Below are 27901 nucleotides of genomic sequence, written 5' to 3' on the forward strand. Positions count from 1 at the left end.
TGGTGGAGCACTCGGTCCTGCATTCGATGGTCTGCGACCATCGAATGATGGGGGAGGTTCCCTGAGATGGAGGAGGCGTATTCCGTGAAAAATACACGTGTGGTCCGTTCGGCCAGCTTCTTACCGCGTACGGACGGAGTTGGCGATCCGTATGGAAGGCGGGGTTTTGCACGCACGGTCCTGGCCGCATAATCTGATCCGGCCGCACCGATCAGAATAAGGGCCTTAATGAGTACCTCAGATATTTTTATTTAACCTTCTCATTCATGGACATCCCAAAAACCTGGTTTGTTAGGGGTATATTTGCTACAGTACTTGTTTTTAGAAGTGGATATGTTGCCCATAGCAACCATTCAGATTCTAGATATTACCTTCTGGGCGGTGCTACATAGATAATGTGTAATCTGATTGGTGTCTAAGGACAACATCCCCACTTTTCAAAACCTACACTGACTGAGCTTCTAGTTACCTCAGAGTGTAACAGTGAATGAGCAAACTGCTTGTGTTTATTATAACATATTGAAGCCTACATTTAAGTTGACCACTATTGGTCAGCAGTCAAAAGGTCGACATGGCAAAATGGTTGACACTCGTTAGGTCGACATGGAAAAAAATTGACATTGGAAAAGGTGACCATGAGTTTAAAAAACAAAAATTGCTGACTATGTCGACGTGTCCCTTCGTATGGCTCACTGGGAATGCCATGATTCGGGCACACCTATTTTATTCTCCATCTATGCCCACTGGCATGGTAGAGTATAAATGAGTCTGAAAAAAAAAATCACAAACTTATGTCAACCTTTTTCCATGTTAACCTTTTGCTTGTGTTAACCTAATGCATGTCAACCTTTTGACTGTAGACCAGACGTGGTCCACCTAATGGGTGTCGACCTTTTCACTGTTGACCATTCCACCACATACCCTTGAAACTGTTGTTGTTCTGTCTGGCAAGTGAGCATGCAGTTGCTGAGCTCTGCGGCTTGTTAGCAATTGTAATTCAGTAGAGGGCGCTATTCTTTTTAGGAGCAATATAGATTTGGTGAATATATGCCAGCATGCTGGTTTGGGGTAGGGAGAAAATGGAAACCAATCAGAAGCAACAATTTCCACATTTCTTCTGATTGGCTGTCCCACTCACACCCTCACTCTGCAAAAGGTGTCAACCATTGGTAGTTCAACCTCTGCTGGGGGGGGGGGGGGGCGGACAAGAAATTTGCTCTACATAAAGAATGAAATACTTCGCTACAAGCCCGGTAGGCAGTAGGGAGGCTGTTGTTGCATATACCAATGTTAATAGAAGCCCAGCTCGTTGTGCTCGCACCTCATGTGACCATGTTGTTTCAGTGGTTCCAGGCCAATGCACTGTACAATAAATACACGAGTGACAAATACTAAAAGTGAAAAGCACATCTCCACACGGCTTTAAAGTGTTTTTATTAGTACATTCCTTTCTGCCTCATAAGCTAACACATCACATGCCTGATAACCAGTCATTTGTGTGCGTATGGTTTCTTGTCCATTTGTTTTACAATCTGTAAAAGTGATCATTACTGTTTTTATTCAGTATATTTACAATATTCCACATAAAGAAGCTGTAGTTATTTCCTGCACTATCGCAATTGATCCCTTCAATTTCATACCTCCCAACTGTTCCACTTTTTTTTTGTGGTACCGTCCTGGCATCCCCATGAGGCCACACCCCCTTTGACATAGGCTATGCCCCTTTTTCGGGTGCACGAGCAGGGCCTGACTGCTGCAATCAAAATGTTGGGAGGTATGCAATATACAATATTCACCCAGTTATTGAGGTTCCCACCAGATAGCATTAACCACTAGGCCTTAAACCTGTTTTGGGGCAAGAGGGGGGAGGCATCGGCTAGTACCAGAGCCAAATTATACATGGACATATATGATTTGGTGGTGAGTTTTAACTATAATGATTAGAATAACAAAAACATGATATAAAAAATAATATTCTATTTATAAGTTTGTTCCAGTTTAAAAGGATAGTACTGTATGTTAACCCTAGGTATATTACTGCACTGTTTCAGCCCTACAACACTCTATCTGTATTGGATACATAGGGGACAATTCAATTCATCAAGATATGCCGCCAGACATGACCGTGATGACCGGCTGTACACATAAGCAAATAATGTCGAAGCATCACACTAAATTGGATTGCCCCGGGTAACCCTATAAGCTACAGCACTCCTACCAGCCACCGAATTTAAGATCAGTTTTTGGATTTTTGATGTTTAACTCGTCTTGAAACTCTTTGATTCTTTGACATTGCCTTGTCTTGCATGTACTTCTCCCAGTTCTTATTACTGCAGGAACCAATCACACAACAAGCCAGACGTGCGCCTGCGTTTCCATTTTCCAAACTGGCCTGGTTGTTGCCTTTACCAAGGTCATCCGCCAATTTGTGGACAACAATCGATTTCCCAATTGCAGAGAATGGGCCGAATAGGGTAGCTTCAAGATTGGTGATGTGTTGCTGAATCTTTCCATTTCGTACGCGGAAATTCCCCCAGTCCCCAGGATGCTGCGGGTGGTTTACCGAAAATGGATTGAAATGTCCAGCTGCAGAGTCGCAGCCGCTGCCAAGGTCACCGTAGTTGTGGATGTGAATTGCTCTAGCTGATTGATTGACGTCCATGGGAAACCCTTCTACGGTAATGATGGCCTCTAGCTTTCCGTTGGGGTAGGCCTGCTTGAGCAGCACTTGTCCTGTGATGTTGAGGTCACTGGCGTCCAGTTTTGGATTTGGGTTTAGATTACATGTGGCATAGACGGTCATATCTGCACTGTTCTTATACTGAGTATCTTGGAGCAGCGCGTCACTGAGCTGATTTACCTTCTGGAAGATCTCCTCTATCATTTCAGCTTGGGACATTTGCCCAACGTCTGCTTTGGCTCCACAGCAAACCGAAATAAAGAAGAGAACCTTTGGGAACATCATGGTCCAGTTATATCTGTAAAGAAAATTCACATTAGTTAACTCCTTAGTTGGCAAATGTATGTAATCCAAGGAATAACCAAATGAGCAATATGCAGAAGCTGGAAATACAAATTTCTTATACATATTTGGATTCACAATTTTTTCCCCCCAAGAACTGTAAAATGGGTCATGGGTGGACAGGGTTGGAAGGTTGACAACGGCAAGTTCAACAGACAAAAGGTTGACATAAGTTTTTTGTGTCTCAAATGTTGACATATTTGACATGGACACTGTCGTCATGCTTCGGGCACGGTGCCTCGTTACACTCGTCACAGTATTCTATTCTCTCTCCAAGCTCTAGCGGATGGCAGGGCATGAAATACCACCTGTCAGCACATGTCGGCTCAGAAAACCTGTGGCCGATTAGCAATAGACTGCGCTTGCGTATAGTTCACAGTACACTTGCACAAGGCCATGCTGTGATGAGCTCCTGTAACCAGTTCTGTTTGCTGGCTGTTCGCAAGGTGATTGACAGGGAATAGGTGTCTGGGGTGGCAAGGAAAAAACACTGGGCGTGCTGAAAAAAATACTGGGAGTGTCAGGGAAAGTGCAGGTGTGCCAAAGCCTGTAGTTAGGGGAGGGTGTGTGACACCAGCAGAAGACCGGATGTGCCGGTTCTCATCGCAGCCACCGATTAAGGGCCTTATTCTGTTCGGTGCGGACACTTGTCCGTGTGAAATCATGTATGGGGGCGGGCAGCTGACATCCGGCGATGTCAGATGCCCGCCCCCTACACACGCGTCACGGCCTCATTACCATGCATACGCCCCGCGTTTGCATGGGAACGCCCATGAAACGCGGGGCGTATGCGTAGGGTAATGAGGCTAAGTAGCCCCTCACGCCCCTCTACGCCCCTCTACGCCCCCTGTGCGGCGTCTCAAGAATACGTGCGGCGAAATCGCCTGCACATGCGCAGAGTGACCTCTGCACATGCGCAGACGATCACCATCGGCGGGACGACCGCATGCGGAGAAATCCGCACTGATCAGAATAAGGCCCTAAGTCCTGGGCTATGCGGCCGCCTCGATGAGCTGTGGCTCGGGTGTGAACAGATGTGCAGCCTTACACATACATTCGCACAGCGCACACATTCATTTGCAAGGCAGGTTTTCACTGAAGCAGGGCAGAGGCAAAATTAATCGCTGGTCGTGCAAATTTGTGGCCGTGCGATCAGGTCTGAATTGGGCCCTAAGGACATTGTAATTGGCTAACTCTATGCATCACTACTATGGTGACGTCTGAATGCAAAACAAGAATACAGAAACCAGCAGCACAAATGGGTGTGGATCATTAGGTCGACCACTATTGATCGAAAGGCAATAGGTCGACGCGGTCTATGTCAACACTGGCAAAATGTCAGCACAAGCAAAAGTTCAACATGAAAATGGACTTGAAAATTACACTTTTTATTGGGTGCCTACGTGTAAAATATACTGCGCTCGGCACACTATTATAATCTAACTCCATGCCACTTGGATCGTGAATTAAGAACAAGTAGGTTTAAAAAGAAATAAAAAATCTTGAAAGACGCATGTCGACCTTTTCCTTTGTTGACCAGTAACATGTCCTTTTTCATGTGTTATCCTATTGCCTGTTGACCTGATACCCACAAGCAGATTAAAATAATAAAAATGTAATAAAAATATTGTGACAAGAAATCCCAAACACTGGATCAGATGAAGGCTTGGTCTTTATTTTTTGTAGCAGGTGAACAGCATACCAGGTAAATCAGCACAGCAAGAATGGTTACAGCATTGCAGCATACAGGTGTCACAGCATGGTAATAAGAGGTACTTACAGTATGTATTATCTGGGCGCCCAATTTTTTCATTGCATGCCACTACTTAAGGCATGCGATGCGATTTTTCATTGTAAAGACCCGATTTTTAATTGTAGGTACTTGTGTACTTTCACGGCTCCCATCGCATGCCATATGTAGTGGCATGCGATGCGATTTTCCCGTATTTTTATGCATTTTTTTTATAAAATCGCATGCGATCTGATGCAATGCGATGTCATTTTTCACAGAAATTATGGACATGAGTTTACATTATGTAAAATGCACCCCAAATGTCATTTTTCACACTGTACCACCCCCACTATCAACGCCAACCCAAAGCGTGGCGAGCGCAGCGGTACGCGTCCTACGACCTTTTCATACAACCACTATCCACGTTGGTGTGGAGTTGAGAATAGAAAGTGTGGCGAGCGCAGCAAGCCACCGAGCCCGAAGCGTGGCGAGGGGACGCGGATACCTTCACAGGTATCCGTGTCCCCTCGCGGGCTTCACAGGTATCCGTGTCCGCTCGCCACACTTTCTATTCTCAACTCCACGCCGACGTGGATAGTGGGGGTATGAAAAGGTCGTAGGACGCGTACCGCCGCCCCTCGAGGGCTCGCTGCGCTCGCCACGCTTCGGGTTGGCGTTGATAGTGGGGGTGGTACAGTGTGAAAAATGACATTTGGGGTGCATTTTACATGATGTCAACTCATGTCCATAATTTCTGTGAAAAATAACATTGCATCAGATCGCATGCTATCTCATGCGATGCGATTTATTATCTGTACGATGCACATCGTGGGAGCCGTGAAAGTACACAAGTACTTAATTGTATAGTCAACCCAGGGCCGGCTCTACCACTAGGCAGCTTTAGGCAGCTGCCTAGGGCGCCGGGATCTGAGGGGCGCCACCAAGTCTGCAAATCAAAAAATCAAGGCTGTCTATGAGGATCCTTGCTGTACTTAATGCAGGTGGTGGCTGTGGAACTTCTAAGACCTCACCTCTATACTTTCCCTTGAGTCATACTTCCTACTGTCCCCTCCTCCTTGTACTCTGTTGTGGGTGGCAAAGGGGAGGGTGCAGAGGACCTCCAGGAAAAGCAAGGGACTTGGCCACCTTCCCAGGGGATTGGATGACCCCCTTTTTTTTTTTTGGAGGGGGGGGGGGGGGGGAGTAGGTTGACATTTCGCCTAGGGTGCTGGGAAGCCTTGCACCGGCCCTGAGTCAACCATCGGTGATTTCATACCCCCACTATCCAACTACGCATGGAGTTGATTTTATATAGTGTGGCGAGCACAGCGAAGCCACCGAGCCCGAAGCGTGGCGAGCCACTGACCCGCGAGGGGACGCGGATTACTTTACATGTATTCTGCATCCCCTCAAGGGGCTCGCCATGGGTGACTATACAATTAAAAATCAGGTCTTTACAATGAAAAATCGCATCGCATGAATTGTATGCCACTATATTGCATGTGATGCGATGTGATGAAAAAATTGGGCGCCCAGATATTACATAAGTACCTAATAAGATTTCAGGAAGCTCCAGTGGTCCCTTCTGTAGCCCACACCCCTGCCAATCACTTGGGCAGCTATTACACCATCAGGAGGTCTCTTCCATTTAGGCACAATACACTCTGTCAGAAAGCAGATGGACACTTTTTCTTCAGTATTATATTCTTTTAATTAAGTGCTCCGGGGCAGCGAGAGCGGCAGGTGGGTACCACTTACCCAGGTCAGTAACATGTTGTTCAAAAGCCTCTCTCACCAGCTCAGTAAACAACACTCCCAGTACAAATCTATCCCCTTTCCAGTGTGTTGCACATTTAAATGACATGTCCCCCACATCCAGTTCCTGTGCTCATTGCTGCTGTTGACCTCCCTGCTAGTGGTATAGACTCACTCTGTTGACTGTCTATAGGGCACATCGAGGGACAGCAGAAGTTTTGCACTAGCAATTGGGATTTTTTTGTAACTTTGGAATTATATAGCTGTCTGACTATATACTTGCATAAATATTTTGTTTATTGGCACCTATATCATTTTTGAAAACCCATGCTTATTTGGTACCCAATTACTACCTACTGTGTTGCAAGTCTATGCAATGACATATATACAGTAGACACACCCATTTATGTGAAATATTTCCTGCAAAGGCAACTTTCACCATATGTGATGCTTCCTGACAAGGGCCCTTATTCAGATCTGAGCTCAGTACAAATTTGTTTGGAAAATGGGCAAAACCATGTGCACTGTAGGTGGGGCAGATGTAACATGTATAGAAAAAGTTAGAATTGTGTGAGTTATTTTGTTTCTGTGCAGGGTAAATACTGGCGGCATTATTTTTACACTGCAATTTGGATTTCAGTTTCAACACACCCCACCCAAATTTAACTCTCTCTGCACATGTTACATCTGCCCCACCTGCAGTGCACATGGTTTTGCCCATTTTCCAAACAAATTTGTAATGAGCTGAAATCTGAATATAGCCCAAGGTTCTGCTGCTTATTATTATTTGTATTTGGATGTATATGTTTTATATACTGTGTGATGAGCACTACTAGACCCTCACCCCCCCCCCCCCCCCCCAAATCGGCAGCAATCTTTTTTGATGTACAGGATCTTTTCTGTTATACAGGTTTGTGAAATAAATCTTATCACCACTGTGTTATTATAATAACCTAATTTCTCCAACACTATGGGCTCATTGCATTGATGAATTGTACTTAAAATAAAGGACATTGGGCCCTATTCATGTTGGATTGCATATGATAAGGTGCTTAGCATACGTGTTCCTTAGCAATGCAAATGCAGGAGTAGTTGCATATCACCCCCCTTCCTGCATTTGTGATTGGTAAATCTGCAATGTGACCGCAGTTCTAGATGTACGTGACCATCGATCGCAGTGTTCATCTGCAACTGCAAGCCCTTGTAAGTCTGTCCTTGCTCAGACTTGCAGTCACAGTCCTTGCTCACAGGAGACAAACAATAATCGGTCAACGTTCTGGTCCAAATGGAGCATCATCAGGACATCACAACAGTATACAGCATAGTACATCAAGAGGAACAGAAGGTTAATGATTATCATACTATGCTGTAAACTGCTGTGATGTCATGATGATGGTCCATATGGACTAAACCGCCAACCAATTGTCGTTTGTCTCCTGTGAGTGATTCATATTCAGGGCCGGTGCAAGGCACCGGAGCGCCCTAGGCGGGGGGCACCCCGGCGCTCACACACTCCAAGAGTGGCGGGGGGTGATGTGGCCCCCGCCACCGCTACTGCTGCGCTAAATGGGAGGGGGGATGGGTGATGCGGATCCCACCGCCGCTGCGCTCCATGAGAGGGGGGGATGGGAGATACAGCTGCCACCGCGGCACTCCACAGGGGGGGGGGGGGTAGTTGGTGGCGGGAGATGCCGCAGGGGTGGGGGGGCCTGTTCATACTTGCCTAATGCTGTCTAGTGGTGGTGCCGGCCCTGTTCATACTTGTTGCTTATATTGGCTCAGTAAGTGTCTATCTTTCTTTAACTATGAATTGTGGGATTTTCTAATCTCTAGTGGAGCACCCCCCCTGTTTGTATACTTCATACAAAGTGCGGACACACCCCGGATGTGTCCCCCCTTCCACGAGGACGACGTGCGATAAGTATCGCCTGTTGGGTGTTTATTCATTATGCTGAGTTGTTAACTTAAAGCATGGAAATGTCCTGTATGGACAATAAATTACATACATTACATTGAAATTGGACTGGTGCTGGTCTTCTCTGTCTGAGTGCAGGGATGTATTGATTATATATATATATATACAGGGCCGGATTTGTCACTAGGCCCGTGAGGCACGGGCCTAGGGGCGGCACCTGCTATGGGCGGCAGCTGCCAGGAGCTCTCTGCATCCCCACAGCTATACACTGTGCTCAGCAGCGCTGATGCTGCTGTCCGTCGGCTGCCGCTGTAACTGTCCCTCTCTCGGCAGCAGCATCAGCACTGCCAGCCGTACAATGACCCGTCCCCCCCTCCTTCCGAGCAGTGAGTGCATGCAGGAAGTATTCCTTCCCTGCTCACACGCTGACCTGACGCTGATGACCTGTGAACTCCGAGTCAGTCTCCCTACACTCAGCACTCAGGTTACGAGCCCTCCCTCCTCTCTCCATGCTGCACTGTGTCTGGAGCACTTTAACTCTTTCCATACCTTCTATTAAACGTAAGTGCTAAAAAATCTGCATGTTAAAAAAAGTGTGTGCTTTAGGGGTGTACCATAACTATTTTTTTTTTTTATTATGGTGTGTGTGTGTGTGTATACAGTATATATGTGTGTGTATATATATATATATATATATATATATATATATATATACACACACATACATACCCACGCGGGTGCACGTATACATACATACATGTATACATACATATGGGGGGGGGCGGCAAAAATGTTGTGCCTAGGGGCGGCATGACCCCTAAATTCGCCCCTGTATATATATATATATATATATTGCTGGATGGCGCGGCACACACGGCAGGAAGGAAGATGCAGTACAATGGATCTTTTTAGAATGTTTCAATGTCCTTTATTTTACCTGATGAAAATGTTCAAATAAAGGACATTGAAACGTTCCTGCCGTGTGTGCCGCACCATCCAGAAACTTGTATATATATTATATATATAAATATATTAAAGTTTCAATTTCAGCTAGTCTACAAGGATATCAATAACCTGTTCTTTCAATTGTCAAAGTGACCGGAGACTTTGTAGGATGATAGAATCAAAGTTTCTGCTCCATTGATGCATAAGATGAAGGGTCAGTGCTGAAGTAATAGCAGGGAATTCTAACTGCTGCCAGTAGCAGATTTCCCAATTACTGAGATCAAGAAAATGACTGAATTATTTACATTACATTACATAGAAGTGTGCAGAAAAATCCACCATGGCGGACTACTATATATATCAGTAACTAGTAAGCCCGCTCAAAGCAAATGCTTCGAAAGCTAGTCTGCTACCTTGTGATTGTGAGAGAAAAGATCCAGAAGTAATCAGAAGATGGGCAGTACGGATGGTGTAATGGTTAGCATCACTGCCTCACAACGCTGAGGTCATGGGTTCGATTCTCACCATGGCCCTAACTGTGCGGAGTTTATATATTCTCCCTGTGTTTGTGTGGGTTTCCTCCGGGTACTCCGGTTTCCTCCCACAATCCCAAAATAAACTGGTAGGTCAATTGGCTTTCAACAAAAACTAACCCTAGAATGTCTGTGTGCGTGTACATGTGGTAGGGAATATATATTGTTAGCTCCACTGGGGCAGAGTGTTCAAATATTCTCTGTAAAGCGCTGCGGAATATGTATGCGAAATATAAGAAACTGTTAATAAATAAATAAAATAAATAATGTAGGCTGAGATTTAATGCCGCCCAAACTCGGATGTTTTTTTTTTTAAGGGGAATTAACTTACAATGCATGGTTTTGCCTTATAAGTTAACTCCCCTTTAAAAAAACATTAAAGAGGCATTAAATCTCACCTGTAGTTTCACTCGCTGCCAACAGATGGCAGTGTTTCAGGGACATAGAAAGGCCACTAGACATATATGTATATGTATGTGTATATATATATATATATATATATATATATATATATATATATATATATATATATATAGATTGCTGGATTGCTGATAACTGAACGCCCCAATATACATTGGTTGCAATGTTTGAACTCAAATGCATTGTTAGTAAATATTGCTAGTAACTGAATGACATCCAAGCAGACTTGATTTGTATATGAACTGGTGGATTTATAGATTGGGGCAGTGCCGGTAACTGGAATAATTACAGTACCAGGATTTTGATTTATATCAGATCACATCCAGACACTGCCCTGAAGAATTGGCTTTTCCTTGCAGCTCCTGAGGCTGTTGGGAATATTCCATCCTCTGGTAATCAATATGCATGGTACCAGCTGCTAATTGCATTGGTTGGCACCAACAATTAGCAGCAGAATAAGTTCAATAGCTAATTGGATATGTCCCAAAATTTGCTACACACAATGGGGGTTATTCTGAAGTTTGCACCCACCCACCGTTCTTTTTGCATAAACATCCATTCGCAGCCTATGGGGCGACACCCACATCATTTGATGGTCGCCGACTATCGAATGATGTGGTGCGCACATGCAAATCTAAGACACTCTCAGGCTTGCGTGTGTCCTGTGTGAGGACAGCGCGGGCAGCTGACATTCGGTGATGTCAGCTGCCTGCCCCCAGCACCTGCATCATCGGGGCATTACCATGGGAACGCATTCCCATGGGCGCATCCCCTGGCCCGCCACGCCACGCCCCCCACCCGCAATGTTGTGTGCAATGCCCGACGAACACTCTGTTCGCCATGGCCGCTCGCACACATTGCATGCGCATGCACAGAAATGCGCAGTTAGCAAACATCGCACTCCTGTGCGAATTCGCATGGGAGCACATAAACATGAATAATGCCCAATATACAATTTGCAGCACTGCGGATGATATCGGCGGTGCGACCGGATGATCGATATATTGATGAAACACTGAACGCTATCATTACGTTAGTAATATTGTTAAATGACATCACCCGGCACCCACTGAACAAACCGGTCCTTGAGATCTAGCAACGCACCATGTTTTCCAAATCACCTACCTCAGTTATGGGGAACCTTTGGTACTCCAGCTGTTGTTGAACTACACATCCCAGCATGCCCTGCAACAGTTTTAGCATGGCCAAATATCAAAACTGAAGCAGTGCATGCTGGGATGTTTAGTTCAACAACAGCTGGAGTGCCAAAAGTTCCCCATCACTGACCTAGCTGTAGCACAGCTGGAGTCATTACTAACTGTCACATTTTCAAACCTGCTGCATTCCTACTATAAATCCACAGGTGGCCTGACATACATGAACTGTTGGGGTAGTTCTTGAGGACAGGTTTGGCCACCCCTGCACTAACCAATATGCATGATAATATTGTTAACAATATCTGTCACCCTGATGATTGCTTCAGTGTCCTGTCCCCTGGTGCAACTATCCATATTTACCATGTACTTGTCCTAAACTGTCTCTGTTTTTTCTCATAACTATACTCTGTAAAGCGCTGCGTAATATGTGTGCGCTATATAAGAAGCTCTTAATAAATAAATAAATATAAATACTACAAAAGTCTGACCTAGAATAAATTCTAATACCATGGTAACACTATAATAATCATTATCCTACTAATATAACAGAATGACAGCTACAGATCATGTCTTCTGGCAATATAACCACATTCATGAATTGCAAAGTTTGGCACAGTGAAGATAAATCTATTTCAGAAAAGTCTAGATGAAGTTTAAACTGGACCTTAAATAAATAATTAATTGCTACTAGTAAGGAATCCTGGATGGATTTTTCTCCTTATAACAGCAATGTGAGATGTCCGTTACCTTGAGGTGTATGGATCCGGCTTCCAGTCAGATGTGAGTAATAGGGTTAGGAAAAGTATGTGCTCTGAGTGTGAGCAGTGTGGGTGCGTGGTGGTTTTATAACAGTGTAAGGAGGGGAGTGGTCACAGGAACTGCAGTTAGGACAAACATTCCAGTTGGCATGACTTTTTTTTGGAACAGATTCATTACCATTTGGGTTATATAAGCAACATTCAACACATCATCGCTGCATCGCTGATTTGCTTCGCTTCCAAAGCTTGCTTATTATGCAAATACGTTGTGGTTGTACGGAGAAGCAAGGAAAACATCTGGATAAAATAACAATGTCATTGTATCAGCTAATGTTTTGCTCGTTAATGTTTGTATGTTTGTTTTTACCAATCACATTTGACCACACTGCTCATTTTTATTGTTACTGCAGCTGTATGTGATATTTACTATTGGAAGTAAAAGTATTCAAAATAATACAAAAGTGATACATGTAATAGCTAGCTGTGGCGGAAATCATTGTATGGTTTTAAGAGGTGCCATTCTTATGACATACTTGCCTACTTTTGACAATCAGTTTCAGGGAGATTATAGTTGGTAATAGAATTTCGCATAGCGCCCCATTGAAGGGGCGTGTCATGCTCCTCCAAAAGGGCGTGTCTAGTTCCATATATGGATAGATTGTGAAAAGAGATTGTGACCGTGGCACCTAGAAGCGTGGGTGTGTACTGCTATATCTCAGAGGAATATTTTATTATGACTTTTTATATCCAAATGTAGATGAGCCCCAAAGCAGTTAGTAAGAGCTACTGTACTTGGTAAAGTGCTGGGAAATGGTGCTGATAATTCAATGTAAATGTATCTATCTCTCATTCCTTTTTACCCCAAAAATGTAACAGTGTATGGAGGGAGAGAGGGAGATTGCTGTTATTTCAGGGAGTCTCCTGAATGCAGTAGGGTAGGTAACAATGGGCCTTATTTTGGTTCATTCTTTCTGACAAAATCCTTCTTAGATGGGCAAAACCATGTGCATTGCAGGTGAGGCAGATGTAACATGTGCAGAGAGAATTAGATTTGGGTGGGGTTTTACTTCAAAGTGAGATCTATATTGCAGTGTAAAAATAAAGCAGTCAGTATTTTCCCTGCACAGAAACAAAATTACTCACCCAAATCTAATTCTCTCTGCACATGTTACATCTGCCCCCCCTGCAGTGCACATGGTTTTGTCCATCTAAGAAGGATTTTGTCAGAAAGAATGAACCAAAATAAGGCCCAATGTCTTATGATGAAAAGGCATGAGAATGCTAATTGTTAGCTCTTTTGCCCACTTGGTAACTGCTGATCATCTGGGGATGCCTTATGGGCACCTTGTACCTCCATAAATTTAGAATAATTTACGGGTAAATATATATATGAACATTATTTTTACTAAAATAATGTGGAAAATTGTGTTTTTACATTATTTTATTATCATCAGAATATACTAATGGTAAATTGGAGTAGAATTAGGAAAATACTCCTCCAAGCCCTTACATCTGCATTCCAGATTTCATTTCCCATGCTTGTAATAGGAAATACAATGTGCTCGAATTTGAGATAGCGTTATCCAGGTTTCCTGCCAGTTCCCTGAACCCTGCTCGACCTTCTCTGCCGGCTGGCAGTCCCCTGTGTCTCATCTGTCCCTGTGATTACAGGTGATCACTGGCTCCACCAACTGTCCCCACCACCCACGGGAAAGTGCGACCCGTGGGTGGGACAGCGATACAATGTCCAATTAGCGGGACTGTCCCACTGTAATGGTAACTATACACCCTGGGCAATAGCGCAAGCCAGCTGCTCACCTGTCACCTGAGATGAAGAATGAGCAAAATAGGATTAATGTGCTTATTGGTCCTGACAGGTCTATGATTCCTAACCCTAAAGATATAGCAGTGAGATTAGCTGCTTATTATAAGCAGAAAAATGACCTCAAACAGGACCCTTGCACACCCCAACCCATTGAGGACAGTATTGCTTTATTTTTAGGCTTGATCAATCTGCCTTCTCTTTCCCTGGGGATGCAGCCGCCTTAGCCTCCCCTGGTCCTAGGGATGCCAATTCCGGGGTATTTATCCAATCCCGAATTCGGGATTGAAAAATGCCCAATCCCGGTATTCCCAGGATCCCGGGATTTGCTCCTCTAATAAAAAAAAAAATGCCCCAGCATTACCTTTATAGCAGAGTGCGGGCGGGGGGAACCGGGTCGGGGAGTGATGCTGTGCTGCTGGAGAAGTGGCCGGGTAGCTGGGAGCCGGACCGGGGAGCTGAAGGCGCGTCTAGGAGCCGGGCCGGGGGAATGCAGTGCGGCTGTGGGAAGGCAGAGGGGCTGTTCAGCCTGCACAGGGCAACCTCTGACCGTCACACTGCGCAGTGCTGCAGGCCAGGCATCGAGAACAGCCAGGCAGCATCTGAGCGAGTGCTCAGATGCTGCCCGGCATTAGACTGTACATGCGCAGTCTAATCCCAAAATCCCGGGATTGAATCTCCAATCCCGGGATTGAAATCCCGGCATTGTTGGGGCCAAATCTGGTCCTCAACTGAAATATCTGTGGCTATTAAGTCCTTTAAAAAAAGACAAGGTCCTGGATCAAGATGGCTTACCAATGGTTTTTATACCACTTTTCAATTTATATTTAATCCAATTTGACTTAATCGATATAGCTATTCTACAAATAACCAGTTCCTTCAATAAATATTAAAAGCCCAGATAATTACAATCCATAATCCCCACAGTCCAACTGTTCTGTTAAACTTATATTAAGATTATTGCAAAATTGATAGCTAATAGATTGCACCCCTTTCTACCACATCTGATTTTGTATGATCAGGCTGGTTTTATTATGAGTAGGCAACCCTCTGATAACACTAGAGTATTTATCATGTTGAAGGCTCTCACATCTAATCAGTGGCGGATCCAGAGGAGGGGCTGCAGCCAAGTTCAAAATTCAAATAGGGGAGCCACACATACTGCCACCAACTGCCATTCCAAACTGACTCACTTGCAGTGGGTGTAGCTCGCCTATTTGAATTTCGGACTGTGCTGCAACCCCAACCCTGGAGCCACCACTGCATCTAATCCTGTCTCATAGGCTTATTCTTTGTGGATGCAGGTTCCATTGTCTATATACGCTCTCTATGGCATATTGCAGGCTTATTTGGCAGCTTAATTTCATTTGGTGTTGATTAATCTTCCCTACTTATTTTACTTCCCAGTTTCCCTATTCTTGGCAGACCACGAGCATTACAGTACATACTTAGGGATACATATCCCAGCATCTCTGTGTCTATAATTATATCCACATTGATTCCCTCTTCTTTAGTATCCATATTTATTCTATTATCTCCAGCTTCATTTGGAAAGCCAAACACCCCAGAATGCCTCTTTCCCTCTAACCTAGAGGTGGCTTAGTGGCCCTGAATGTCAGGTGCCCATACACGCTGCGATTATCTCATGCATTTTGTACTTTTAAAGTAATCGCACCCCGTACCTGCGGGGATGCCATGCGATGCGTGTCCACGCAAGTACAATATTGTAAAGCACAAAAAGTATCTGCAGGCAGTACTTTTTGTGCTTCATTGCATCGCATCGCATCAGTACAGGAGTACATGCAATGCGATGTCCATTAGTACCTATTAAATAAAAATAAATAAAAAAAAAGGCTAAAATTGCATCTCATTGCATCGCACCCACAAAGTACAGTACATCGCATTGCATCCACTTCAAGTGCCAGAATCGTATGACAGCTTGAAGTATAAAACATACTGCACACAAAATCGGTGCGTGTATGGGCACCTTTAGAGATGTACCTGGTATCTCGGCAGAACGGACGTGGGTTGTTCCATTCTGATGAGAACGGGCGTGGGTTGTCGAGCTCCCGGCCGCATCTTGACAATCCAAGGCCGTTTCTCACCGGCACGCCCCCTTTTCGGCATTCGGCAGGCGGGACATTGAATCCCGCCTGCCAAGATGCAGTCAAGTGACCCGAGCAGCCCCACAGTCGTGACCGGGGGTTGAATACCGCCCTAGATGTGGACTGTATTTCTCTCACAAGTTGATCCTTTATCAGCTAATGCTTCGTTCCTATCATGCCTTGTGTGTACTTGATCAGCAGGGTATGATAAATTATTAAGAAAGAATAAGAATGGTAAATACTGTTTCTTTAGTTACAGCTCGGAGTCTAACCTTACAATACAGGTAGGAAATCCTGTGCCGTTATTACGTAACCAAGCACCAACCTTGCCCATCTTCTAGCGCACAAATAAACAGCAGCTATTATTGGGCTTTCTGTGAACAACATAATCTTTATTGATAAGCACATTCATTTACTCTATAATAAATCAGCCTGACTTGTTAACTAGCCAAACTCCTACATTTGTCATTGTTATTATTAGTCTGCAGTAAGTTGTTCACTTTCTGAGTACATATACTATACATACTATGCACAGTGGTGGTGATGTATTTATGTATCTTGTATTGGCACTGGTTATACAGCTCGGCTTTGCATTTTGTATACCGTATCTTCTTCAAAATCTCAAATTCTAAAATCTAAGCATACATATGGCTGTGTAGTATGGATCCAAATCATCCAAAATTAAGCTATACAGCATTAAGAATCTTTAGCATCTGAACCTTCAGACATGGTCAAATATTTATCCCAGGTAGCACTACCGCTAGCACCAATCACACAGCAAGCAAGACGCGTGCCGGCATTTCCGTTTTCCAAACTGGCCTGGTTATCGCCTTTCCCAAGGTCATCAGACAATTTGTGGACAACAATTGATTTCCCACAAACAGAGTACGGGCCAAAGAGAGTAGCTTCCAGGTATTTAATATGTTGTTGGATCTTCCCGTCTTGGATCTGGAAATTGCCAAAATCTCCAGGGTGGTGTGGATGGTTTACAGATAATGGATTGTAGTGTCCGCCAGTAGAGTCGCAGCCATTGCTTAGATCACCTAAGCTGTGGATATGAATTGCTTTATTAGATTCACCGGGTTCCTGGGAGAATCCTTGTATAAGGAAGTTGGCTTCTAGCTTCCCATGGGGATAGGATTGCTTCAGCAAGACTTGTCCTGTAACTTTGGGTTCATTGGCATTCAGTTTAGGATTTGGCTGTAGATTACATATGGCATATGCAGTCCCGTTGGGATTGTTCTGTATGGGAATTGCGTAGAGCATGGAGTGCCATAAGTCATTCACTTTTTGGGACATTTCCGTTAACATTTCAGCATCGTTTGTTTGCTGCGTCACTGCTCTGGCGTCACACGATGTGCAAATAAATAATATAACGACTGGGAAAAACGCACCATACATGCTGCAAGGATTCCTGAAAAATAAAAATAGATTTTTTTTCAGCTCAATAATTAATAGAATATAAAGCAATCTACAGTATAAGAGGACAAAACCAATAATACTCAAGTGTTTCTTTCTGCTAAGATACCATTCTACAAAATTGCAATTTGGGATCCCCTGATCATTCTCCTTTCTGCTAATATACCATTGACTTTATATTATAAAGTCCCACTTTTGCAATGTAAAGCCTCCAATTGTCCAGTATATTATATAGCACATAACCAGTGTTGGGGCTACAGCACAGTTCCAAATTCAAATAGGGGAGCCACACCAACTGCCAGTTAGTCATTTCGGAATGGCAGTTGGTATTGCTCCCCTGATTGAATTTTTAACTGTGCTGCAGCCTCATCTCTGGAGCCTCCCCTGCACCTAACTGTTCAGCATGTTATACAGCTTAAAACATCCAGCCTTCTCATCCTACAAACTAAAGGAGCAGTCATAGGAAGCAGCAACTTGGGTGGCCATTCCCGGGATCGGCGGGATACTGGGATTTGCAGGGAAAAAAACAGCGGAATTTGAATCCTGGGATTGGACACCCCAGTCTCAGGATTTCGGGATTAAGTGTGACAGGGCAGCGCTCAGCTTTAGACACTGCCCGGCTACCCATCTGTGTGACCTCTGATGTCACGCAGCGCAACCTCGCGTCAGCCTGCCCCTTTAAAGCATGGAGGACTGTTCGCCTGGCAGTCCAGTGGCTTCTGGAAAAGAGCGGGCTGAGAGGTCCTCCATGAGTTGATTCTGGGCTGCCAAGACCGAGAGGGCCTCCCTGAGGGCTGCCTGGCTGCTAAAAGCCAGTCTCCAGCTTGGGCTAGGACGAGACAAGTCTGCAGAGAGGGCTGAGGGACAGAGGTGCCACCACTACAGAGCCACGCCACCACTGATTATACCACAGGGTAGTGGATGGGGATTATGGATGGAGGAGCCCTGCTGCACAAGTGAGTGCACTGCAGTAACTCATTTTTATGTTAGGAAAATATACAGTAACTCAATCCCGGGAATCGCGCGATTGACATTTTTTCAATCCCGAATTCTGGGATTGAAAAATGGCCAGGGATTGGCATTCCTAGAAGGAACCTATAATGTGAATGAACAATAGAACTACATATTCTACAGGTAACTTCAGTTGCTCCTTTTCTTAGCTTGTGGAGAAGTTTACTTAAAGCTACCAGAACTATTGGAGATACTGAATAGAAGACTTCCTTAGTCTTGCTGCCGTCAATGGTGGTTAAAGGGAAGAGAGCCTTGAGAACCTGAGTGGAAAAAGCCAAATGATTGACCACAGAGGCACAGATAAAATTACACAGTAATAAAAGGTCAGTTTTAGTTTCTTGGAAATTTGGGAAAAGTATCAAGCAAGTGACCTACTTTGATAGAGATCATAGATCATCTTGATCTGATCCTCACTTTCCTATGACGAATCACAGAATTGTCCCAGTTGAATGAATTATTCCAATTGACACTACGTAAGTGCCCTAACTTAAAAGAGAAATCATGAGATGACACTCTCGTGCTCATTAAAACGGATGTCCACTTTTTGGCAAAGCATTATGAGTGAAGTAGGTAATTCCCGGGATACTATCCTATTCTTTGTTCTATGCTCATAAAACCTTTGCCAGAATGGCATCCAGAGTTTTAATGTTTTATTGCAGTTCTAAAGCCATTGCATGGAACTGCCCCACTGAAGTGGAGCCTTGATAAAGGAAAAGAAATTCATGAGGCAGCTAAAGGGATATAACCATGACCTCTAGAAAGTATTATGAGTATTAATAAAGAATTGCCCTTCTCCAAAATCAGAAAGGCCCAGATTAAGGCTTGTATGAAACCAGGGAAATATTATTTCACCTTAGCTTACTCATAGGGAAAGTTTTCATGTTAACATCTTGAATTGAATGGAGCACTAACCGTGGATACTTCTACAGACTAGATTTTGGTTGAGCAGGAATCCTGCCAGAGAAGGTGCAGTAACCACTACAATAGGTTGTAGTGTTAACTGGGGATGTAGTTATAATATTGATATCTGCAATGTTAACAGTTATAACAACACTGTTGAAACGTCAACATTGAACATGTCGGCATTTGCAGAATGCTCATTTCACGTGTAAAATATTAACATTCTTTTGGAAGCTAATCTTTAGTCTACGGCAGTCGAGGGTTGGGGTAGTTAGTGTTATGCGGGGTACACACCAGGACGACCCGCTCATGATGCACATCGTGAGCGGGTCGTCAGTGTCTCGTCCGACCCGCTCACGGTGATGCGGGGGGGGCACGACCCGCTCACGATGTGCACCGTGAGCGGGTCCGATCCGATGGCGACCCGCACCCGGCTGTATGGTCGTCATTGAGATCCTACCTGCAGCAGGTAGGATCTCAATAACGACCGACCGACCCGCGGGACCACGCATCGGATCGGTATTGGTCCACACCAGGTCAGAAAAGGGCCCAATCAGCACACAATCTACATCCAATTGATCGGAATTGGATCTAGATTGTGGGGATCGGGCCATAGTCGTCCTGGTGTGTACCCAGCATAAGTCTCTAGGGGGAGTTTATCGATAGATTTCCTGCAAGAAGCATGGCTGGATCCATTGGAAGTCATCAGGATATAACCGCCAGATGCAGAAGACACAACTAAGGGAAGGTTATATCAGATTTTTTCAGTGTTGACGTGAATGTCAATGTCGGCATTTCAACATTTTGCCAATGTTGATATTTTTATGTTGACAAAATATTCTACACCCATTAAAGGAGTGTACAAACATTCCATAAGGCCCTGTAGTACTTGCATAATCTCTGCATGGTTGGCCTATTGTTTCCCTATTCAGTCAATTGAGGAGAGAAATTGCACAGTGAGACATTGAACAAAATCCTGTTTGCAATTATGACAAAGAAGAAAAAGGTATATGAAGAAAAAAAATGGGAAATGTAGAAATTCTTTAACAGATCACAACAGAACAGATCCATGCTCCCATCTCATACATATGTATATTGCAGAACGTAGCAAACATGCTCAGCTTGGGGGTGAGGCACTGCAAATCCTTAATGCTAAATCAGTTTTGTTAAGGGGCATAATTCAGACCTGATCGCAAGACAAATTTGATCTCAAAATGAGTGCTGCACTGCAGGTGGGACAGATGTAACATGTGCAGAGAGAGTTAGATTTGGCTGGGGTATGTTCGAATTGAAATATAAATGCAGTTTTAAGCATAGACTAGTACGACTTGTCCTGAGGACAATTAGGACCCAATTTCCCTGATCTCCCCCGGCAGCTCCCCAGGAAAGCTCAAGATTTGGCATTTGATGTGCCATTTTTTACATGTAAAGTCCTGGGGAGCTACGGGGGCTGGAGATTTAAATATAAAAAAGCTGGTGAGTGGCGGAGCGGCAGCGTCGGGTGCCGGGCTGCACTGAGCTCCTGGATGGTGGGGGTGACCGCGCAGTGGTGGGGCGGCAGTGGTAGTGTCTGGGATCTTGCGCTTAGCGGCAGGTGCAGTGCAGCCAGCGGGGGCAGAATTATAATACAAATTCAAAAGAGAGGCCAGCTGTTGAGTGGCTGAGAGTGCGCTCTCTGGTCACACTGCACCTGCCGCTCAGCGCAAGTTGCCAGGCACTGCCCGCCTTGCCGCTGCCTGGACACGCCGCTGCATGGTTATCCCCACCCCCCAGACGCTGAGCGCAGCCAGGCATCCACAACTCACCCTGGACATACCTGCACATAGGTGTGTGCCAGCACTGCTTCACCGCTGGCACACACCAATTGAATCGGCCCCAACACATCGCGGATGCTAAAAGCAACCTCTATGTGCCACTGATGGGTCTAATCCGATAGATTTTATGTGCAGGACGTTCAATCTCTAGAGTCCTACCTGATGCACATTGGACTGCACATCGGGTCGGATAGGATGCCAATCATCCATTTTGGGACTATTTCTTGCCCTGATCCATCGATTTCGGATGAAATCGGGCCTAATCGTATAAGTTTATGGGCACCTTCAAAATAAAGTAGCAAGTATTTTCCTTGCACAGAAACAAAATAACTCACCCAGATGTATCTCTCTACACATGCACATGTTCCAATTTTGCCCATTTTGAGAACAAATTTGTCCTCCGATCAAGTCTGAATTAGGATGAGGAGTCAGGAAACGGGCTTAATGAAAGCTTAACCAGTAACTGCCTATTGATTTCTATCCATATACAATACTGCTGTATTGTCAATGGATACATCCATCTCACGCCATTATGTAACTCCCAGGCAATAGAAGTATTAGGTTCTAGGTGCAACAGGTTGGGTGGGCACTGAGAGGGTGTAAGACAAATAAGCAATGCAGCTTCAATATATAAATGCATGTTTGAAAAGCACAGAATTAAACTTGAAGGTCCCCATACACTACTGCAATGAATTGCAGCGCAGCAGTGTATGGGCCATCCAACCCCCCTAAGCCGCCCAGAACCTTTCCGGGCAGCAGTATCTAATGCACTCCTTTCACATGTGATGTATCGCATGCGACCCCACTTCTCGCCGCTGGGAGAGGGGCTGAATCAGTAGTTGGATGGGCATCTGGTTTGACCTCCGTCTCAGGTCCAATGCACATGGGACCACGCATCAGACCCAAGGGGGACATCAAACATATCTGATTTAATTTATTGGCCCAATCCCTCGGGATCGGGTGACATTGGGCCAAATAGTAATAGTGTGTGGGCATCTTAAGAGAAATGGAAGTGGATTAATTACAAATTACTCATAGTTGATGAGGTTGAAAAAAGACACCAGTCCACGAAGTTCAACCTATATTGGATCTCCTGCGGTCCCCAACTTATAAATGTAAATGGCCCAGATGAAGCAACCACTAATCTATTACAATCTAGAAATCCCTCATGACACAAGATGGCAGTCCTATTTCTCTCTTGGTCCACTACTATACATTTTAATTAACAGTTGTAACCGCTGTATATTTAAGACCTAGGGATTGTAGTGTTTGTATGAGAGTTGGGAATGAAAGCCTGACTCAAGCGGGTCCAATAAGTTGTGCAAGTTAAGAAAGTGTGTGAGGCGAGTGTAGGCAAGTTTCTCAAGTAGTTTGGAGGTGCATGGGCAGTACGGATGGTGTAATGGTTAGCATTACTGCCTCACAGCACTGAGGTCATGGGTTCGATCTCACCATGGCTCTATCTGTGTGGAGTTTGTATATTCTCTCCATACTTGCATAGGTTTACTCCAGGTACTCCGGTTTCCTCCCACAATCCCAAAAAATATACTTGTAGGCTTATTGACTTCCAACAAAATTAACCCTAGAATGTCTATGTGGTAGGGACAATAGATTGTAAGCTCCACTGGGGCAGGGAGTGATGTGAATGTTAAAAATATTCTCTGTGAAGCACTGCAGAATATGTGTGCACTATATAAGAAACTATTAATAAATTAAAATAATATTGGGATGGTAGTTTGAGAGAGAGATTGGGTCAGAAGTGTGGCCCTTATTCTGATCGGTGCGGATATTCCCGCATTCTTACGGAGCGGTCCGCACGCCACGGTGTTCTGCCGCGTGCGGCCATCGTCCGTAGAAACGCCCACGGGTCCTCCGCATTCGGACGGACTCACTCTTTAAGAACAGGGCGTGTTTACGGACGACATACAAACCATGCGTGTGCGGGAGAAACACTCAGATTCTGCACGGTATTACAGAGTATTACAGAGTATGCTCGGGAATACCGCATCCGAACGGGAGCCAAGCGGTGCTACCGCCCGTAAGCGGAGTATTTACGCCAAACAACCCACTATTATGTATCTTCTGCAATACATCACATGACCCACTTATTCAATTACCTATCCTCATAAAAAACTTCTTATTTGGAATTGGAATCAATTAGATGCCAATATATCCTTACAAGCATGCCTAACACATGCATTGCACACATTAACCCTTACAGCAATTGAAGTGCAATGGTTTCAATTAAAGCACTGACAAGCGTCCTATTAGTGAGTAATGAGTAAAGGAGTCGATTCTATTGGGTTCAGGTGTTAATGCTTGTAGTCATTAGGCGTACGTTCGCCTACCGCATGAACGAGTGGTGTCCGCAAAGCAATAGTACACTTGTGGACACCGCACATTTCTTCCCTTTTTGATCGCGTGCATTCGGAGTGGTATCCGAATGTACGCCCCCCAACATAAGTGTACTCCCCCGTGTCCGCCCATGTTTCCGCCCCGTTTTGCCCACTTTGAAACTACGCCCATGTGTCATTCCGCATGACGCCCATAATACGCCCATATTTCCCGACTGATTGCGGGGAACAGTTTTGTACGGGATTTGGCCGAACAGGTACGGAGTCAAGGCGTGGCACATGCGCGTTGCGTTCTCCACGCATGCGCAGACGCCGTAAAGACGCGATCCGAAAGTATGCGGTAAAGTACGCGTCAATCAGAATAAGGGCCTGTGTTATTTTCAGAATTGGAGTAATAACTGCATGTTTGAACAATGAAGGAAAGATACCACTAGAGAAAGAGAGGTTACAGATCATAATTAATGTTGGGATGAGGACAGGAGACAGAGATTTACTTATTTGTGAGGGTATAGGGTCATGAAGAGAGGTAATAGAGTGGGAGGAAGAAAAAAGTGCAGATACTTCTGGGATCAAATTAAGTAAATTTATCAGAGGCTTCAGGTAGGGAATTGAGCAGATCACTGACTGAGTCAGAGAATACTAATTCATCTTGGATATTGGCAATCTTGTCCCTGAAGTATGAAGCAAGATCTTGTGCATGGATAGTGGCTGGTGTCTTGGGTTAGTTGAGAAGGGATTTAAATGTATTAAAAAGATGTTTAGGGTTAGAAGCTTGAGCAGAAATGAGAGTTTGGAAGTATGTTGGTTTGGCAGTTTCCAGTGACTATAGGAATGGTAGATAGTCTTATATGTGAGGAAGTCCATTGGACTGCGAGATTTACACCATTTCATTTCAACTTTCTGTCAGAGATTTTGTAGGTGTCTTGTTAATGTAGAGTGCCACGGTTGACGTCTAGGCCTACGTGGAGTGTGGTGGGTAACTGGAGACACTTCATCAAGGGCTGTTTTAAGAGCTAGGTTCAGGTGTGATACCGCCATCTCAGGAGTAGTGAATGAAGAAATAGGAGCAAGCTGTTGTTGCAGGAAGGAGTAGAGTTCTTGAAAATTAATATCATTAATATTTCTGTGGGCTTGAGATGGATTGAGGGATTTCAGGTTGTGATCTGAGAGAAGTAGTATTGGTGAATTCATAGACTGAGCACAGTTTAGTGAATACAAGATAACTATAAGGAGATGACAGTGAGGCTTGGAGTGCACTTACGGGAATGCGGAGGCACGGACCCCACAAACTGGGATACTATCTAAATGGGACCCGATGGACGTGATGGCTCATCTGAGGAAGCCAAGGATAGCATACAGGAGGAGAAACGCGTTACTGAGCGATTGAGTACAGTGCTAACAATCCAGCGCATCCGGATACCACCAGCCCCGTGCTCGGACCCCGTGGTTGATACGGCACAGTGGACAATAGTTTGCAAGCACCAGCGCATTGGAGCATAGCCTGCAAGCACCAGCGCATTGGAGCATAGCTTGCAAGCACCAGCGCATTGGAGCATAGCCTGCAAGCACCAGCGCATTGGAGCATAGACTGCAAGCACCAGCACATTGGAGCATAGCTTGCAAGCACCAGCGCCTTGGAGCATAGCCTGCAAGCACCAGCGCATTGGAGCACAGACTGCAAGCACCAGCGCATTGGAGCATAGCTTGCAAGCACCAGCGCATTGGAGCATAGCTTGCAAGCACCAGCAACACTGAACAACTATAATAACAGTGGCTGAAAGGTGGAGGTAACTCCCAAGCACGGACAATATTCTTAAGGTCTATGCCATGCTATTACGGAGAATTTTTTTTCTTTTTTACAGCAGGAGGTTCTGTGGGTACTTATAATTTGAATATACCTTCTGGGTATTAATGTGAAAATTAGAATTTTTTTCTGATTTGCTGAGACAGCGCCTCTGAGGGCGGCAGGTTATCTGTCACAGATTTCTTCTCTAGCCGGTGTGACTCGCTGGCTCTGGCGCAATGTGCACGGGACTGCGAATCACATCGGACCTGCTGTCAATCAGATGCAATTTGGGCACTTTTCATGCGATTGATCGCCGCAACTAGCATGAATGCATGTCAATTGTCCTAGTGTATGGGGACCTCTTAATTTTCTGGGGCTAACTGCCTTTTTTTATTCATTCTCTTTGTATTAGTTCCCGTCTATGGACTTTCCACAAAGTGTTTATTTTAAGGGTATTGACCCTTTGAGTGCCAACATCTCTGTGAGAGATGTGCAAAATATCTGCTAAAAATGCCAGCGTCGCTCACATTTGTTATATAAATTCAAATAAATATGTTGTGTAAAAAAAGATTATATTTCCTACATAAGGTAACATTACAGGTCATTACGAGGAATAAAAATGTTTGCTTGGCAATTTTCACACCTATTTTGACAAATTCACTTGACACTCAAAGGGTGAAGACCAGAAAACCAGCGTTTAAAGTGCGTACTATGTTGTTTCAGTGTGCGTTCTATAGTTTTGCATGTCACGTATTGATAACAGAACACATTCTTGAAGAGAAATGTAAAGATTTCATAATAAATTATTTAATAGTAAAATGCAATAAAATCTGGTAAACACAGATCTCTCGCTTCATATTGGGTGACACACCAATAACTGGCTATGCTTCTTAGCACAATCACCTATTCAGTACAGTACATAGCGAACAGCATAATTAACTACAAAAAAGTAAAATAAACTCTTGCAACAACAAAAATCTAACAATACCATATACAGTACAGCAACACAATATATTAGTTAAGCAATTAAATTACAATAAAATATGCCTAATGTCATTGATCTATTGCAATTATTGTCCATTGTGTATATTTCTCTTTTGCCATGAATGAAATGATAGTTACCTCTGCAGATGTTTGCAGACAGTGGAAGGAGTAGCTGAGATGAAAGGGCCGTGTGTTCAGAGTCTAATCAGTCTCCGATGTGTAGTGGTTTTATAATACTGGGGGGAGTGGTCACACTGGCTTCAGCTGCTCAATTACAATACACATTCCAGTGTTAAACAAATCTTCGCTGACGCACATGATGCAGCCACCAGTTCAGCAGGTAAAAATCTACAAGTGTTAAAAAAACACTTGCTTCAATGTTTGCTAGTTGTCTGTACTATGTAATGTTTGCATTATATAACTTATTGTGATTTAAATGATGCCCTTTAGGAAATATAATCTACAGTGAGTTTATTTCTACAGTGTCTCATCTTTTTAATACACCCCCACTATCTTTCCTTATCTTCTGCAGTCAAATTATAGAGTACAGCATAATGGGGTGCATGTGTCTAATTCACAAAATATAGGGGAATTCAATTGGGCATGAGGTTTAGCAAAGTAAGAAACCTTGCGTACTGTAGCTTGCACCGAATTTTGGATTACCACAGGCACGTGTACTCCCATTACCTGCAGTAACCAATTACAAAATAAAATGACCAAAGGTTTTTTTTCACTGAAAAACCTGCCTTTTGTGAATTAAAAATGAAAAAAAAAAAAAAAGATACCTCTCTGGCAGTGGCATCCCTACTAGTGATGGGTAGTTCGTGAATGATTAGATCAAAATGAACTAATCTTCAAAGTGAACTAAATCGTTCAGGTCACTGCTCTGGCAAAGATTAGTTCATTTAGTTCACCAGGAAGTAAAGCAAGTGGGAGGTGTAACACAGACAGACAGAGCCCAGCAGCTACATAAGGCTCATTTCCTGTATCTAAAGTTAAAAGTACAACAAAGCCCAGCAAATACAGATCTAATAAAATAAAAATATGCACTGCCTAGCCAAAGTTGTGTGGTGTGTCTGTGAGTGAGAATGTGTGCTCATGCTGCTCACCTTTCTGTGATACTATCATTATATGATTAGTTCAGATGTCCAAACACTTGCTGCTGCTGGTACTGGTACTGGTACTGGGTCCTGAGCACACTGCTGTGCTAAATCTTCTGCTGGGACCTGTGTAGGTGCATCTCTGCAGCAGCCATATTATTCAGCTCTCATGCAATACACAGGAGGCAGTACATGGTAGCTGCCAAAGATGGCAGTGCTGAGCTCAGACATGGTCTGGACTCTGCGGATCCAAATGAACTACATTGTCCTGATGACTAATGAGTCCTGCAAATAGTTCAGTAGTTCAATTAGTTCACTGATCATACAGATCCCTGAACTAATCTCTGACTATACAGCCATAATAAGTCT

The 27901-nt window shown here is 44.2% G+C and overlaps 2 protein-coding genes and 1 long non-coding RNA gene across 4 annotated transcripts in view; 1 reads left to right on the forward strand and 2 right to left on the reverse strand.

The window, feature by feature from the left end:
- Nucleotides 1–1392: 1392 nt before the first annotated feature.
- On the reverse strand, nucleotides 1393–12342 carry LOC146037233 (extracellular superoxide dismutase [Cu-Zn]-like). The gene is made up of 2 exons (XM_083161283.1): nucleotides 12227–12342; nucleotides 1393–2978 (listed from the first exon to the last, which is right to left on the reverse strand). Exon 2 carries the CDS (start codon nucleotides 2963–2965, stop codon nucleotides 2237–2239), a length of 729 nt encoding a protein of 242 aa, XP_083017409.1. The 5' UTR covers nucleotides 2966–2978; nucleotides 12227–12342; the 3' UTR covers nucleotides 1393–2236.
- Nucleotides 8630–27901, forward strand: part of LOC146037308 (uncharacterized) — a 73197-nt gene continuing 53925 nt past the window's right edge. Inside the window, exon 1 of the long non-coding RNA XR_014461021.1 lies at nucleotides 8630–8985. This is a non-coding gene — a long non-coding RNA (uncharacterized LOC146037308). The remainder of the gene's footprint in view (nucleotides 8986–27901) is intronic.
- LOC146026008 (extracellular superoxide dismutase [Cu-Zn]-like) lies at nucleotides 16544–27677 on the reverse strand. Of its 2 annotated transcripts, none has more exons than XM_083156318.1 (2): nucleotides 27542–27677; nucleotides 16544–17578 (listed from the first exon to the last, which is right to left on the reverse strand). In XM_083156318.1, the coding sequence occupies exon 2, from the start codon at nucleotides 17563–17565 to the stop codon at nucleotides 16861–16863; it is 705 nt and encodes a 234-aa protein (XP_083012444.1). In that variant the 5' UTR covers nucleotides 17566–17578; nucleotides 27542–27677; the 3' UTR covers nucleotides 16544–16860. The 2 variants fall into 2 exon arrangements, with proteins under 2 accessions (XP_083012444.1, XP_083012435.1); XM_083156309.1 differs by lacking the exon at nucleotides 27542–27677 and adding an exon at nucleotides 26571–26647.

This window comes from Crinia signifera, chromosome 1 (assembly GCF_055691185.1).
Source record: "Crinia signifera chromosome 1, ASM5569118v1, whole genome shotgun sequence".
NCBI lineage: Eukaryota > Metazoa > Chordata > Amphibia > Anura > Myobatrachidae > Crinia > Crinia signifera.